The sequence below is a fragment of the Macrobrachium rosenbergii genome, chromosome 16 (assembly GCF_040412425.1).
Source record: "Macrobrachium rosenbergii isolate ZJJX-2024 chromosome 16, ASM4041242v1, whole genome shotgun sequence".
NCBI classification, from domain to species: domain Eukaryota; kingdom Metazoa; phylum Arthropoda; class Malacostraca; order Decapoda; family Palaemonidae; genus Macrobrachium; species Macrobrachium rosenbergii.
The window spans coordinates 60,358,933-60,374,477 of record NC_089756.1 but is presented as its reverse complement, the minus strand read 5'-3'; the positions used below and the strand labels follow the sequence as shown (position 1 = coordinate 60,374,477).

Sequence of the window (15,545 nt, the reverse complement as noted above, 5' to 3'; positions counted from 1 at the left end):
ACTAAACACAGCACTGATATATGGCCCTTTTTCTTTTTAAACGGAAGCATGCCGGTTTATAGGTCAGGATCACGCCAGTTTTTGTATGCGCTATGGATATGTCCAAGGCTTTTGATAGTGTGTGTCATGAAGATTATTTCAAATTTTAAGAAGACATGTAATTTCCATTATAGCACTGCTCTACAATGTGAGTGCAAAACTCAGGACTTTAGAGTAATGTGGGGCAATAGTCTTCCTCCCTTTTAAACCCAGTTGTGGTATTAGACAGGGTAGTATTCTATCCAGCGCTGTTTGCTGTATATGTGGATGACTTAAGTACAAAGGTCTCGGCAGAGAAGGTAGTTGCACAGTGGGAGAGGTTAGGTGGAATCATATCCTTTATGCAGATGATATAATACTTTTAGCCCCCATCAGCACAAAAGCATTGCAAATACTCATAGATAAAAAGTGTGGAATATTTGAACTCCATTATCTTGAAGTCAATCTGACAAGACCAAGTTCTTGTTATAACGGCCCGAGATTTTATGTCATTTAGTGAGCCGTCACTTTATATTAATGACGTCCAGGTTGGAAGTTGTTAAGTCATGTAAATATCTCTGCGTGAATATTAATGACAATCTGAAGGGCGATGACCATATTGCATCACTTTATCGAGGGCGTACTTGCGGTAATATGTTGCTAAGGAACTTTCATATATTGCAATGATGAGGCTAAGTACATTTATTCAGATCATTCTGTACTTCCTGTATTGTATACCTCTGGCAATGAAATATAAAGAAACCATACGAAAACTTAGGGTATCTATAATGACTCTTTAGGTACCTGATGGGAATAGAAAGGTTTTCGAGTAAGTGGACACTTTATTTTCTTCAGGAATCCAGCATTCGATGAATTAGTGAAAATGTTATGGCCTGTTTCCAAGGGTAAAGAGTTCAAAAAACCACTTAATTTGTGCAATTTTTAACAGTGATAGTTTTAAAAAATCATTAGTTCTTAAAGAGTGGTCTAAACACATTTTCTGTGTTTGGTAATTTATAAATCTTTTGTTTTATTCCGAATATATTTGTATATAACTTTTATTATTTTATTGTAATATTTTGTATATGGCTCTACAGCTGAAATAAAGAATTTGAATTTGAATATATATATATATATATATATATATATATATATATATATATATATATATATATATATATATATATATATACTATATATATATATATATATATATATATATATATATATATCTATATCTATATCTACTCATATCTATATCTATATCTATATATATATATATATATATATATATATGTGTGTGTGTGTGTCTATCTATAAGTCAAATATACACACAGTCCATCATACATACATACATACATACATACATACATAAATACATACATACAGTCTCTGGTTTACGACAGGGGTTCTGTTCTGACCACGCGTCGTGAGCAGAAAATCGTTGTAAACCGGAAAAATCGTCGAAAATTGTAAGAAAACCTTACTTTTAATCCTTTGAGTGTCCTTTGGGTATCTTGAAAGTGACATAACCTGCATTTTTATTGAGTCTTTCATAAAAAACCCTCCAAAATTTTATCTACCAGAAAAGACTTGGAATTTCACAGAACTACATTTGCTCTCCATTTTACTTTAAGTATCATCCTACATCAAATATGAAAGCAGGTGTATCCTATTACTGTATTAATCTTTGAAATTATTTTATTAATATCTTTTCAAGTAATCTTAAACATTAGTACCCTTTTCCAGCCTTCTGAGAGAGAGAAGAAAGTTGGTGCCACTACGACTTACATTCCAGCCATTCCTGTGTGCTGTAGGCGAGAGAGAGAGAAAGTGTTTATCTTTAATCTCTCGAGGATGTTAATCCATTTCTCTTTACTGCGACTGACAACAACAAAAAATTGTTTTTTTCCTTTGTCTTCCAAAGATGTAGGCTACTACTACTTTTGCTGAGCATTTTTAAAGCACCATGAACACAAACACACACACACACAGTGTGCATAGGTAAAGAGACTCAAATTAGCAGTATCTTTTCCTGAGAGAGTCAAGGGCTGAACTTAGTATCTATTTATAATATATCCATCTATTTCTCATTCTAGCTTTTGGAGAGAGTTAGAGGCAGTCTTCTGCCTTAGTCTACTTTGAAAATGCACCAAATGATGTAATTTCAGTATACTGTATTATTATTTAATCTTATTAATATTTGAAAATTAGCACTTATTATATTAGGTAAGTCATTTATATATCATACAAACGTGGTTAGTCGTCATCTTCTACAAATTTGTTAGAAAATCTTATGCAGTCATTCTCTTTCTCTCTCTCACGTTGGAGAGAGAGAGAAAAAAGAAAATACTACACACCCTCTTTATAGTGTATGCAAAGCCCTTGAGGTACAAGTTTTGTGATTGGTTAAAATCCCACCTTTCCTGCCAATATCATAAAAAATGTATTTAGTCATGAAAATAAAATTGAAATAAGTAGCAAATATTTTAGGTATACTTTATAAAGAAAACCATGAATAGGCGAATTTTCCGCAAGTAATTTGGAGTTATGTTCCACAGAAAAATCCATGAATACTGAACCACGAATAGGCAGGGGTTGAATGTACTGAAGTCACTCAGTGGCATGGTAATCTTATATTTGCTATGGTTTATCTTCAAGGTGCAGAGATTAAATACGATTATTGCAGAGCATTAACTCCTCTAGATTTTGCAAGTAGATGGATAGAAGACGGATATTCATAGAAAACCGAGTGTTTTTTTTTTTAGTCTGTCGAACTACCACTGGTGCGGAGCTAAGTATTTAAAAAATAAATCTTTTAAGTATTTATATTTTTCATAAATATACGCCGAATGTTTCTAAGGAGTGAGTCTCTCAAAAAGATGAAGGTTTGTATTTTAGAGAAGCTAATTGTAAATTCAAGATCATTTTAATTTTTGTAGATAAACTACCTAAAGTCTTTTATTATAATCCCTCATCTAACCAATCCTGCATTATCTGGGTCAGCTCTCACTGAGGGTAATCCATAGAAAAGAATTCAAGTTTATATATCAAAAGAAAGATTTTCTTGAATTTGTAATATTTATTGGGATTTAGCCACAGTATTTTTGTACCTGAATTAGTAGATATATTCAGGCACACTGCTGTTATTCCCCAGATTAGGAACAATATCCATTCCCAGGTCAATCCATGTCAGATATATATACAAGTTGGAACTTTTAACTATATTGTTGCCAAGTTTCAACAACTGAGCCAGCCCACTGAAGGTTATCAATATGAAAGACGTAAAGTTTGTAATATGTACAATATCTAGGAAAATGTATATTATCTTGAATATGTGATTTTGGTCATCCCAAGGCTGGTGGCAGATAGAGAAACCATCATTCCACTGTGCTGTCATTGCCCTTGAAAGAATTCACAAATTGAAGTTTGATTTTTATGTTGAAGTTCTATTTATTTGTGGCTATATTACAGTATACTTTAAAAGAAATTTCATGTACAGATTGATGGTATGCCTTTGATGGAAGCACTTATTGAAGAAGTTAGGTATTATGACATCAAACATTCAATGTTTGATATTGTGGTAAGTTCAGAATAAGTTTATTATCTAGTAGATATAACTAAAGAACCATTTCAAGCAGTGGATGTTTTTATGGATACAGCAGTTACTAGTTAAGCGATCAATATTGCTAAAACTTACAACTGCATGGAATTCATAAGAGGAACATTGATCCTAAGTAATTTGTAATCCATCCAGATACATTGAGGGGGTTTATGGTGTAATTGGTCAACAAAATATGATTTATAGGTAAGAAATCTTAAATAGCAAGCTTATGTCACTGGTTACATCACAGTTCATTTATCTGTAGTGCATGAATTTTGAGAAAGATGGTCATCAACTTTTGGAAAGATGTCGATGTACAGCATGTTATGAGATTACAGTTGTGTTGTTCATTACAGTTATTTAATATATTGTTTCAGCGTTCACTACTTCGGTTAATTCTAGATTTTTATATAAGTTACTTACCAAGTAACTGCATAGCTATTAGATTTCATTTATTGGCAGCTTAAATTTGAAACTTGCAGTAGCGTTCCAGTATTCTGGTGTAGGTAACTCGCCCTGCCCCCTTTCGGGGAAGGATAGGTACAACACTACTAAAGGACTCAATTCATTTCTGCCTGTCGGCAGTTCAACATTGGTTGTTGGCGACAGCTTTCGTTTGACTAGTATAGTTCACGGATGGTTTTCGTCATCTTTGGTGAAGTATTCTTTGCTTTATTGTGATTATACACGTGGTGTATTAGCTTATTTAGCTTGGACTTTTTCATATTAATTAAGATGTCTGATTCTAGTTCTACTAGTAGCAGGTTTTGCGGCAAAGGTTGCAACACCAGACTTATGTCAATCAAGTGCAACTCTCATACCAATTTGTCAAGGAGGCATCTTTGTGTATTATTGCTTGTATGGAAGATGGAGTGAGTTGGCCTGTTTTACCAGGATCTGTCAGGTCAAGGACAAAGTATGTTCCCAGCAGTCTGACTTTGTGGATGAAGGAGATCGTGAAGCCCTTTTCTGGTATGAAGGAGCCAGACTCTGTATCTATCCTTGAGTTGTAACCTGAGGATAGGATCTACAGTACTACAGATGCAAACTATAATAGACCCAGGATTTGTTCAAACTTGTCGTCGGGAAAACTGGACTGCGTGAGGAACCTATTCTGGTCCTTCCTAATTTTGGTTTGAGTACAGTTGAGAATTGAGATTGCCGGTTGCAACAAATAGCTTTTTTCTGCCATTATCTCTTGGGGCCACATGGAGAGGATATTGATTCTGTAAGATTGCATATGTATGTACCTTCCAATTAAACAGAAAAAAGTTGCCTCCATGGCTTTCATTGATACATTAATAGGAAGGATAACTTTCTCCTTAGGCAGTTTCTGAATTCCCATTGAAGAAGTGTGGTGCTACCCTTGTAGCCACTCAAGAACTAATGGCGGCTGATTAAAAAGATTTAAGAGGTTGGACTGTTTCCTACCAGGTGAAATGATACACATTAAGGTGTCATGCCCAGGGTTATTAATATCATTATTAGGTGGGTATTGGTGCCCCTCCTCCTTTTTGATTCGGGTTTTTATAGTCCGACTTGATTTTGGCATTAGTACTAGTTGGAACTATGAAAGTTGGCAGGCTGTGTATCTGTGCATGTTCTGGTTTCAGTAGTCTAGATAACCAGCTCAGCTTTTGGCCTTGGATTTTGACCTGCCTCCCAGGACCTCTGCCTGGGTGGATTGCACAGCCTGTCTAGTCCTAAGCACCCAAGGACAAAAATTTTGCATCCAGTTGGTATCCCAGGACTGGCAGGAATTCCTCCCAGGAACGCTGAGTAGCATCTCTCAGATATGCTGATGCTCAGTGACAAGGACTTCCTTGATGCCGCTCAAGCGACATAGTCGGGAGAGATGGGAGCTAAGACAATGCTAAAAGCCTAACCTAAATGGCCTAACTCACGATTGAGCGGAGGACTGACTAGGATCCCAATTTCTGATAAGTACCGCTAAAGTTATTGTGGCAACATATTGCACGTAATATGATCGAATATACAAAAATATAAAACATTGCTAAGCGTATGGCCTAACCCAGTGGCGAACAGGAGGTAGGCAGCCCGCAAAAAACATACGTAGCGAGACCGGACAATAAATCAAGTATCCATGTCCATTACTACAAATCAGAGAAACTGACAAAGCACCACCTTGGAGAGAGATCTACTTCATGCGCGAGCCTGGTATAGCTGTGAATTAATTGTAGAGCCAAAAATAAGGAGGAAGCCTCCGTGAGGAATAGCTAATCAAGGTACCAGGTATGCATGACGCGATCATGTATAAAGTTTTCTTGAAGGAATTGAAACATGAATAAAATTATAAGCGACCGAGAGAAACCCTGCAGAAGCGAGCTGTAAGGTGTACCTCGAGTCATCATGGTAGAAGGCGGCGAGAGAGCAGCCGGGAAGCGCCGATATGACCCTGTAAATATTAACTTACGGGCCAATAACAGCCTCACTGATAATAAAACCCCTGAAGATGGTACTTAACTTCGTAATGGTGAAACTGTAGAGACATGGTTAATCCAAAGCAAATATGGTAAAAACCAGCACAAGAAAAAGCCTTCTCAAAGGAAAAACATGCTGGAATGGAATGAGTACAGATGGCTGGGGTGGTAGGTTGGCGGGCCGGGTAGTCAGGCGTTGGTCGGCTCCTCACGTTCCGAGGTTTTGTCATTGGGATGTCTGCAGAGTGCAGTCCTGTGGCAGTGACAACAATCACTCACCCTTATCTATACCAATGTCTATTCATAATAGATATTAGATCTGGGGGTAGTAACCCCAGCATTCCTAAATAACTTTCTCTGGTATATTTAGCAATATCTATACCTAGAAATTCGTGCTTAATGGGAATTTCACTGGCTGACACAGGGACGAGCTCAGAAATACAGTATTTATAAACCGAATTACTGTATGTCTGTTATCATAAAATTAAGAGGAATTTCGAAGTGCATTAAGACACAAACCTGTGGCATATCTGCCACAGGCTACTTGATTCGGCAATATTCAGAAGTTTCTTAATTTATGATAACTGAAAACAATGATCGGTTTATAAACTACTGTATTGTGAACCTAAATGTGATGTATGGCTTGTTTTTCAATGTTATAATTGTAACAACAGTTTTCATGTGTACCTGTTACAGTACATTCTGGTAGTGCCTATAAGGCTACTTAGCCTGACCTATGGCTCTCAGTATATCATTGGTATGCGGCGCATTGGTCATAGGCCAACTTTTTGATACAGTATGCATTTAAAATGTAAAAGTTCTTCTGATACAGTGAGATTATTCAACTCCTAGACCTATTTAATTGTAATTTGTGTAAAGTTTTTGTATAAAGGCAAGGTTGGGGTAACGGCTGGTGGTCAGGGCCAGTTCATCCATTTTCAGTTATTTCTTATGGAAGTAACAGAATTCGACCAAAATCGAATCTCGTGCTTCTTATTCTGGAGCAGATTAGCGTGAGAACCAGGTTCTACTGTACTTAGAAAACAACACAATTTTAATTGGTTCTTGGTCCGTTTATTGAGCAAAACTAAACCACAAAAACTTTAATATATCAAATTAAATTAATCCAAGCAAAATTTAAACTATTCAAAAATTACTCAAGATTTGAAAAGAAAATCTTAATAAATGAAAATTAAATCAAGTATGCAATGTTAAATTATCGAGAAATATTTAAAATGCTAAGCAAATGTTAAATCACCAATTATATGAAATGTGAAAAATCAAGAGATTGGAAACACAAGAACACATAAAAATACACAAATGATTTATCAATAATAATTTCACATGGGCAAAAATTTCCCTAATATACCTTATTATACCATGGTAATAGTAAGTAAATTTCACTTTACCTTACACAAGCTTGTGAAAACCTTTATTAAAATCACTCACTTGTGGTGCTGATTCACAAACTCACTTTTTATTTGGTAGCTGTACCTGAAATTGTTACACTTTTCCTATACTCAGATCTCAAAAGATAGGATTTAATACTAGTGACCACACTAACACTTCGTTAATAATTTTTTCTCTTTTAAGAAGAAAAAGAGGAGTGAAACAAACTGATCGGTCTCCAAAATCAGAATAGACAAATTTTGGGATTCAGTAGCCTCATGAAACACTCAGGTAGCGTCATTAGGCATTTGGGAACAAGATACAAGGGTTCTAGAGAAAAAGCAAAACGTTTTTAAGTCATCAGGACAGTACTTGATCAAAGCAATGCAATCTTAAACCTGACGCAATTGCCATGTGCTTTAGTGCAATACTTGTTCACCTCTCAAAAGGCACACGTTTTTTTCAGAAAATCGTATGGAATACAAGTAACATTGCGAAATCACTCGTCTTCTTCTCATATAGAACAAAGCTGTTATAGAAATCTTTACACAATCAAACAGATTTCAACAGGCTAATTATGACTGGCATGTTTTAAAAACAAAACGAAAAAACCCGAGTTGGTTTCCAGAACGGATCAGCAGTTTTATTCCCGGCCTGTCATTGCGTAACCCAAAACAAAGCACTCTCTTATTTGAACTGATGACAGATGACACATCTGGTCAAAAACTCGAATTTCTCTCTCCTGCTACTCACGATATTATCAGGAAGATATTGTGGTATAAATTACTCTCTGGAGTTATCTAAATCACTAACTCTTTTGAGATCTGACACTGCACTACATACGCTATTTCAATAACTACTATTATTACACATAAGACATGATACATAGAAGATTAAATATACCAAAACTATGGAGAGAAATACATATTAGAGCAACATCATGAAAATATTTATATTGTAATATGTATAAAAAATACTATTGTCCCGACATTTTTAATTGTTTAACCGATCTAAACCACTCAGTTCAGCCCTTCTCTCTCTCTCTCTCTCTCTCTCTCTCTCTCTCTCTCTCTCTCTCTCTCTCTCTCTCTCTCTCTCTCTCTCTCTCTCTCTCTGCCAAAGGATACTCATAGAATGTGAGATGGATGGATAGATAGAAAGGGAGCTATTGGCTGGAAGGGTTAGAAGTAACGAATCACACAGCAGGGTATGTTACCGCAGTGCTAATTGGCTTGTGGCATGACACGCTACTGGCTGGAAGAATTAGAAGAGCCAATCACAGAGCAGGATATCAGCTTTGCTAGTTGCTGATTGGCTTGTAGCTGTGATGCTTTGTGAGAGAGTTTTCCCTCATTTTTTTAATGATTGATTTTAGTTTAATGTTTACAGATACTGTATATTTTTATAACTTAGTTTTGTGAATTAATCTTTATTTACCTTTGTGTATATACTGTCACTAGTGTATTAAATATTTTTAATGTGCAAATGTATTTTTGTCTTCTCTCTCTCTCTCTCTCTCTCTCTCTCTCTCTCTCTCTCTCTCTCTCTCTCTCTCTCTCTCTCTCTCTCTCTCTCTCTCAGGGGTAACTTTATTAGTTTTCACATGTAGCTGTTAGACACATATTTTTAAGGGTAATGTTGTAAGATGACTTTGAAATGATATTAACGTGTTTTAGTATGATAGTTTAAGGTATATTTTTGTTTGAACTATTAAAATAAGCACTTATAAATATTTTAGTTTAAGGTATACTGTACTGTACCCAGTTCACCCATTCTCTCTCTCTCTCTCTCTCTCTCTCTCTCTCTCTCTCTCTCTCTCTCTCTCTCTCTCTCTCTCTCTCTCAATTGGTTGGAAGTAGCGAATCACACAGCAGGGTACCAGCTTTCCTTGATGCTGATTAGCTTGAAATAGGCAGTTACATATAAGCATTTCTGGATCGGGTCCCATGTCACCCGGTGAAAAAGTCCATTCAGCACTTATTTCTAGGTAATTCCGTTGCTAGATACCAGAGAAAGCTAAATGAAATGCTGAATTACTACCCCCAGGCGAGACTCCATCAGATGGAGTCGTGTATGAAAGGTAGACTAAAACATGGAACGTATCCAAGTCCCAAAGGTCAAAGTCCCACAGGGTGCATTAAACCCATGCCACTCGTGGACAGCACACAAACACCATAGCATATTCCATTTCAGCAAGCACCTTCGGTCACGTTTTTCGTTGTGCTTTTAATCTTGTGTCTTTGCATCATTATGGCTTCCTCACAAGGTCTTTCGTCACCTAAGTTGAGTACCAGTATTTCGTTTTTTAGTTGAGGCGATTGAGGCTCCTTATTTCCCTTTAGTTTAATAATTAAAGGGATTTATAACGCCCGTCTCGATCTCCTCTCGCGGCCTCACGTGACCTCCATGCGTGGTTCGTGATCTTGGGTCGCCCTGTTTTTCGATCTTTCTCACGGTTCCTCTTCGTGTTTAGGATAATTTTCCTTGTCATGAGGTCTAATTAGTGATTTTGATTGATTAACGTTTGTTTCCCTTTGCTTCGAGATGAGGGCTGGTGTTTAGGCGTCGGGCTTCCCCCTCGAGCCTGTTCGCCTTTTATCAATTCATTAACATGCTTTATTTTGCCCATACCTCTTCTCTCCAACTACGGAATTTTATTTCGTTAGTACTTTTAGGATTTTTGTTTTATCTTTGGCAGTGTTGGATGCATTTGATATTTATTGGTGTATGGATATTTCTTTTTGTTCTGGGCGGCCATTTCCTTCACGTCCACATGCGTGTTGAGTATAGTCCTCCTCTTATTTTGTTTTGTTATGTTTTATTTTATCCTTTTTTTTTTTGGGTTGGTTGTTGGCAGTTTTCCTTTTTGGGCGTTAGGCTATTGCCCCCCCTTTTCCATGAAAAAGGGTGTCGTTGATTCATTCTTTCGCTCACATGTACCCTTCACTTAAGGTTTTGTGTTAGTATTTTCCAATGTGGCGCTTTCATGAAGTTTTACTAGGAGTCTTCTCCTTTTATGTTCCCTTTCCTGTTTGACTTTTTGCAGACTAATAAGCCTCTCGTTTAAGCTGAAATGGCGAGGATCTCATGTTGCTTCCTCTCCTGTTGGCTTTTGGCGTGACTAATGAGCCTCTTGGTTAGAAGCTGGGATAGCGAGGGGCTTCATGTAGCCTACCCTAGTTTGGTCTTTACTTAAGGTTAGTTTCCAGTTTTTGGTTATGTCGATCCCCTTTCCCCCTCCTCCTCCCTTGATTTATTTTCAATCTTGTTAACTTATCAAGGTTTAATGGGAGCATTCCTTCCTTTTAGCCTATAGCTTATGCCCCCTTCCTCTGCATTGTTTGGCCTCTCCTTGTGCAGTCCATTTGACTTTGCCAATTTACTCCTCCTGGGACTGTTGGTGGCAGGAGGCCTCTCCGTCCATCTTTGGCCATCTTTGTCTCCTGTTCCCCCTTCCCCCATGAGTTGTTCCTGTTCCTCTCCTGCTTCTCTCTGCGTTTGCTAGGTAACGCCTCAGTCAGCCAGTGGGTGGGAGACACTGAAACGCCCGGATTATGCATTCCCACTCTCTGGTGTTTCATTTTGATTCTTCCTCAGAAGGTTTTCATTCGCACTCCCCTTCATCGTCTTCTCCATTATGCGTTTAATTTAGCGACACTCCGGTTCCAGTCATAACCGTTGCCAGTTAGAGCTTTCGCTGACTGTCTTCGTATTCGGACTTTAAGCGTTCCCTGCCCTCCCAGCTAACTACTGTCTTCTATCAGCGCATTCCTTACTTCCAGCTCGTGATTCTAGCGTTGTCGGTCTTCCGTTATCATCGAATTTCATATTATTACAGATTGCGGAATCGCTTTCTCCGGACAGTTTAACCATCCCATTTCATTTGTATCCGTCCTTACTTTGGGCATGTTATTACTCGGCTAGTTCCGGTAAATTTATTTTGTTTATTATTTATTATTTATTTTATTTTGTTTGTGTGAGATTTTTGCCAGTTACCTCCCGGATCATTCCGGCTAGTTTCACGGCTGTTTAATACTGTGTTGCTCCACGGCACACTACTCCGGCACCTTACAGTGTACTCATAATCTCCCTTACTCTTACAGGCCTTCAGTGCTGCCAAGAAGAAGGGTGCTCCTGCAGCCCTCCATCAGGCCAGCGGCCTGAAGTTGCTCCGGTCTCACTCCGGATCTGCGGTCACGTAGGGGATCTTGTTTGGCACTGGCCGGATGTGATGTTTGCTACGCTCTTCTGAGTGGCCATCGATGATTGTTAGGTGATCATGCATCTTTCCTTCTTAGCCAACTGTAATGTTTATATTACGATTCCCCCCGCCTTGATGGCCCGCGTGTGTTTTTCTTCCGGCAGGCTGACACTTGAAGTCTCGTGATGCTTAGCTGAGCCCTTAAGTCTGGAGTTAAGCGGCCGAGCAGCGTAAGGCTGGCAATCCCTACTTACTCCGGGACATTTGTAATGTCCTTTTTCCCGGCGCTTGGATCACAGCTTCTGTCACCGACGATGTTGCTGCTCCGTTGATTGCCAGGATTCGGGAGTTGACCCAGCCCTCTCCAGACGATTCGGCTCTGAGCAGCAGCGTTCCAGAAGACGCGGCGGAACTCAATCTCGGCCTTGAGTCTCCGAGCATTATCCCGGAGCATCAAGCAGGTAAGGGAGTAAGTGAGGCAGGTTCTCCACTGTTTAGCTCTCCCTTCTTCCTCTGTTGCTTCTTTTAAGGCTTCTCTAAATCTTCATACCTTACTGCAGACGCGTCTGGGTCTATTGCCCGAAGGTGAATTCCGTTAAAGAAAACCTTACCTGCTCCGGCAGGCCGATATAGGGTCCCTCGTACGAGCGCGACAAGCCCGTTCGTCGGCGAGTACCTTCTCGGGTCCCCAAGCGGAGCCTCAATCCGCGTCAGAGTAGTTCCCCTCCTCCTTCTTTGGATCGTTTCATTTTCTTTGAACAATTCCTGGAAAAGAATCGTGCGAGTTTGAGAGAAGATCGATGCGAGGGTAGACAGCAAGCTGTCTGTCTTGCCTAACTTCTTTTCAGTCTCTTTTGGAGAAGGTGGAATCCCACCAACAAGGTTCGTTCTAGGTCTCATTCATTCCTGACCCTTCCACTCTCCTCCCTTTGATCTAGAGGAATCCTTGGCGTCTGGCCCTTTGCTCCAGTGCGAAGTACTCTTACCATGAAGGGTTTGGGCACGGAGGGGTGGAAGAGTTGGAGTTCTATCACGGACCTGACATCTCTCCCTACACTGGGTTGCCAGGCTGAAGGAGAGGTTTTGGGCTGAGTCCAAATAAAGTCCCTAAGGAGCGGTTATCTGTCCTGGGGACCAAGCCAGTCATCTTTGATGAGGACCCTTACAGAGTGCGGAGGAGCACTAAGCACAGCTGAGGAGTGGTGCTATGTTCACTCTCAGTGATGTTCTCCTTCTCCCTTGCACTTCGAAAGTGGCCTCCCTGACTAGTCAGGCTTGCTTCGAAGGTAAACCCCTTCCTCATCTCCGAGAGACGGACCCGACATCTCTCGTGTTCTCCCGAGCACCGAGATTCTGAAGGAGCCCTGTCGTTCGGTGACAGGCTTGGCCCAGACTCGCCTCTGATCTGTTCATTGAGCAGCTCCTAAGATCCCGGAGGCGGCTCTTGAAAACTAGAGGCTGATACACTGAGAAGGCTGTTGGTCTTTGAACTCTTTGGCTTTCATGGAGCTTAACTACTTTCAGTTTTATGAGAATCCATTATTCCAGGTCTTGTGAAATCTCTCTTGGCGAGTTTTCAGCAAGACCTGTTTGACTATGACTGCCCGACTGGCCTGCGGGCATCTTTTCAGCAGCCACAGTTCGGCATGAACCAAATAGCTTCTTAAGAGGATTCGATCTGGGAGCTAATCTTTTCCCACAAGAGAAAAGTTGATGCAGTCTTATCACAGGAGGCAGCTAGGGTCAATCAGAGTCTCCGTTCCGTTGGGGTCTGCCCTATAAAGGAAACAGTCTGATCTTACCGGCCCTCCACAAAAGTCCAGTAAAAATTTAAACATTTCAAGCGTCTTCCAGCTCAGTCAGCGGATTCAGGTTCCTTTACAAGGTCAGCCTTACGACCTCTTCCTCCATCCTCCGCCTCAGTATGTCTGGTGAACCCAGCGCATCAGTCTTTGGCGTACTCCCTCCTATATCTCTTCCCCAGCTTTCAATCCTGCATATGAAGTCAGGAAATTCGCTCAGACAATCAACCAGGGCAATAAGCCCGATGGCTTCGCTGGGAAAGGCCCAGCTCTCAGGAACAGGAGGTAGAGGCTCCAGGAAGCAAACACAGGATGATGACATACATCCTGTAGAGGCGGGGCTGTACCATTTCGACTCGGTGGACCTTCTGTCACAGGCTCAGAGTATAGTTTCCAAGGGCCTGGGCTGGAGTTGGATCAACAATCCCCTCCACCAGTCAAGTTTTGTCAGGCTACGACCAAGGATCTCCCGAGGACTTTGTGGAGGATCTCCTGCAGGGAAACAGGCTATAAGGAAAGTGAGGACTCTGAAGTTCCAAGGCAGGCTCTTCAGTGTTCCCCAAGAAGGGAGTTTCCAACAAGCGGAGTAATTCTAGACTTGTCGTCACAGATTCCTACATTGTTCGCGACAAGTTTACGGATACTTACTGTCTACAGAGTTCGGACCCTGCCGTGAGCCGTAACCACCTCTCTAGATCTTTCGGCGCCTATTATCACGTCCCGGTTGAGAAGGGTTCTCCCTTTCTGAGTTCGGGCTCGGGAAGGCAGGCATATTCCTTCAAGGTGATGCCTTACGGCCTCAACATAGCCCGGGATTTTTGCCAAGTTGACAGATGCGGTGCATTACAACAAACTCGGTCTCAGGGATTACGGCGGCGTATCCTGTCGGCGACTGGATCATCTGGGCATCAGCGTCGAGGAATGCCGGAGAGTTACATCCCGTGGTGGTGGGCTTTCTAGAATCCTTGGGCTTTAAAATTGTAAACAGGGGAGAAGTCCGCCTGGTTCGAGCAGTTGTTTTCAGTGGCTAGAGTCAGTGGGATCTGAATTCTCACAAGCTCTCTCTTCCTCCTCCCAAGAGGAAGGAGATAACCAGAAACAACCAGAAGTTTCTCAAATCCAAAGGGCCTCTCGGCGGACAGAGCAGGAGCTTGGGCTCCTTCAGTTTTGCTTGATGGCACAGACCTGTTGCTGAAAGTGAAGCTAAAAGATATCAACAGAGTGTGTGGTAGTCGGGCAAATATCAGTCTCGGGACAGGTGTGCTCCTGATCCCTCACATCTTGAGCGACTCCCGTATGCAGTGAGCTGTCAAGAGCTGCTGCAAGTCAGTCCCCTTCAATTTCCTCCTCCGGCGTTGGTTATCCACACAGGCCTCCCTAAGCAGGTGGGAGGATATTCTCAGCACCAAAAGTACAGGACTTGGTCCTCATGTTCCATGATTCCATCTCGCGTTCTGGAGCCATGGCGGTCTTCCTTACCTTGAAACTGCTTCCCCAGAAGATTCACATAAGACTACAGTTCTGGACAGCGCCACGGTAGTCCACTGCGCAAACAGGAGGTTCAAAATCGAACGGATCAACCCAGGTAGCGTTGCACTTTTCTCCTTGGCATGCAAGAACCATTAACCTATCTGCCACCCATCTTGCTGGGGTCAAGACGTCAGCAGATTCTCTATCAAGGACAACTCCCATCGAGTCGGTGGTCCTAGACAGGGCTCGTTCAATTGGATCACCGACAAGTTCGAGGTCAGAGATGAGTTGTTACGCAGCCAAGCTCAGCAACAAGCTCCTCATTACGTGGCTCCCAACCTGGACCCTCAGGCTCTTTTCACGGACGCCAATGTCATTGGATTGGAACAGGTGGAAGAATTTGATCCTCTGTTACCTCCAGTGAACTTGTTGTTGAGGTCCTTCACAGGCAAGGGGACATTCCAAGAGGTCAAGTAGCTCTAGTAGTCCCTACTGGCTGAGCAGCTGTTTTCCTCTTCTACTAGAACTGAAACTTAGCACATCCAGTCCCCCAGTCGAAACTAACACAAGTGGTACAAACTCCAGACTGTGTCAGCTTCCTCAAAAATCCAAAGTGCCCT

At 41.0% G+C, this 15,545-nt stretch overlaps 1 protein-coding gene across 1 annotated transcript in view; it reads left to right on the top strand.

Moving 5' to 3' along the window:
• Positions 1–15,545, top strand: part of Start1 (Steroidogenic acute regulatory protein-like) — a 437,354-nt gene that overhangs the window by 133,124 nt on the left and 288,685 nt on the right. The window contains 1 exon segment of the mRNA XM_067119201.1: positions 3,521–3,601. Coding sequence (XP_066975302.1) covers positions 3,521–3,601 — 81 coding nt within the window.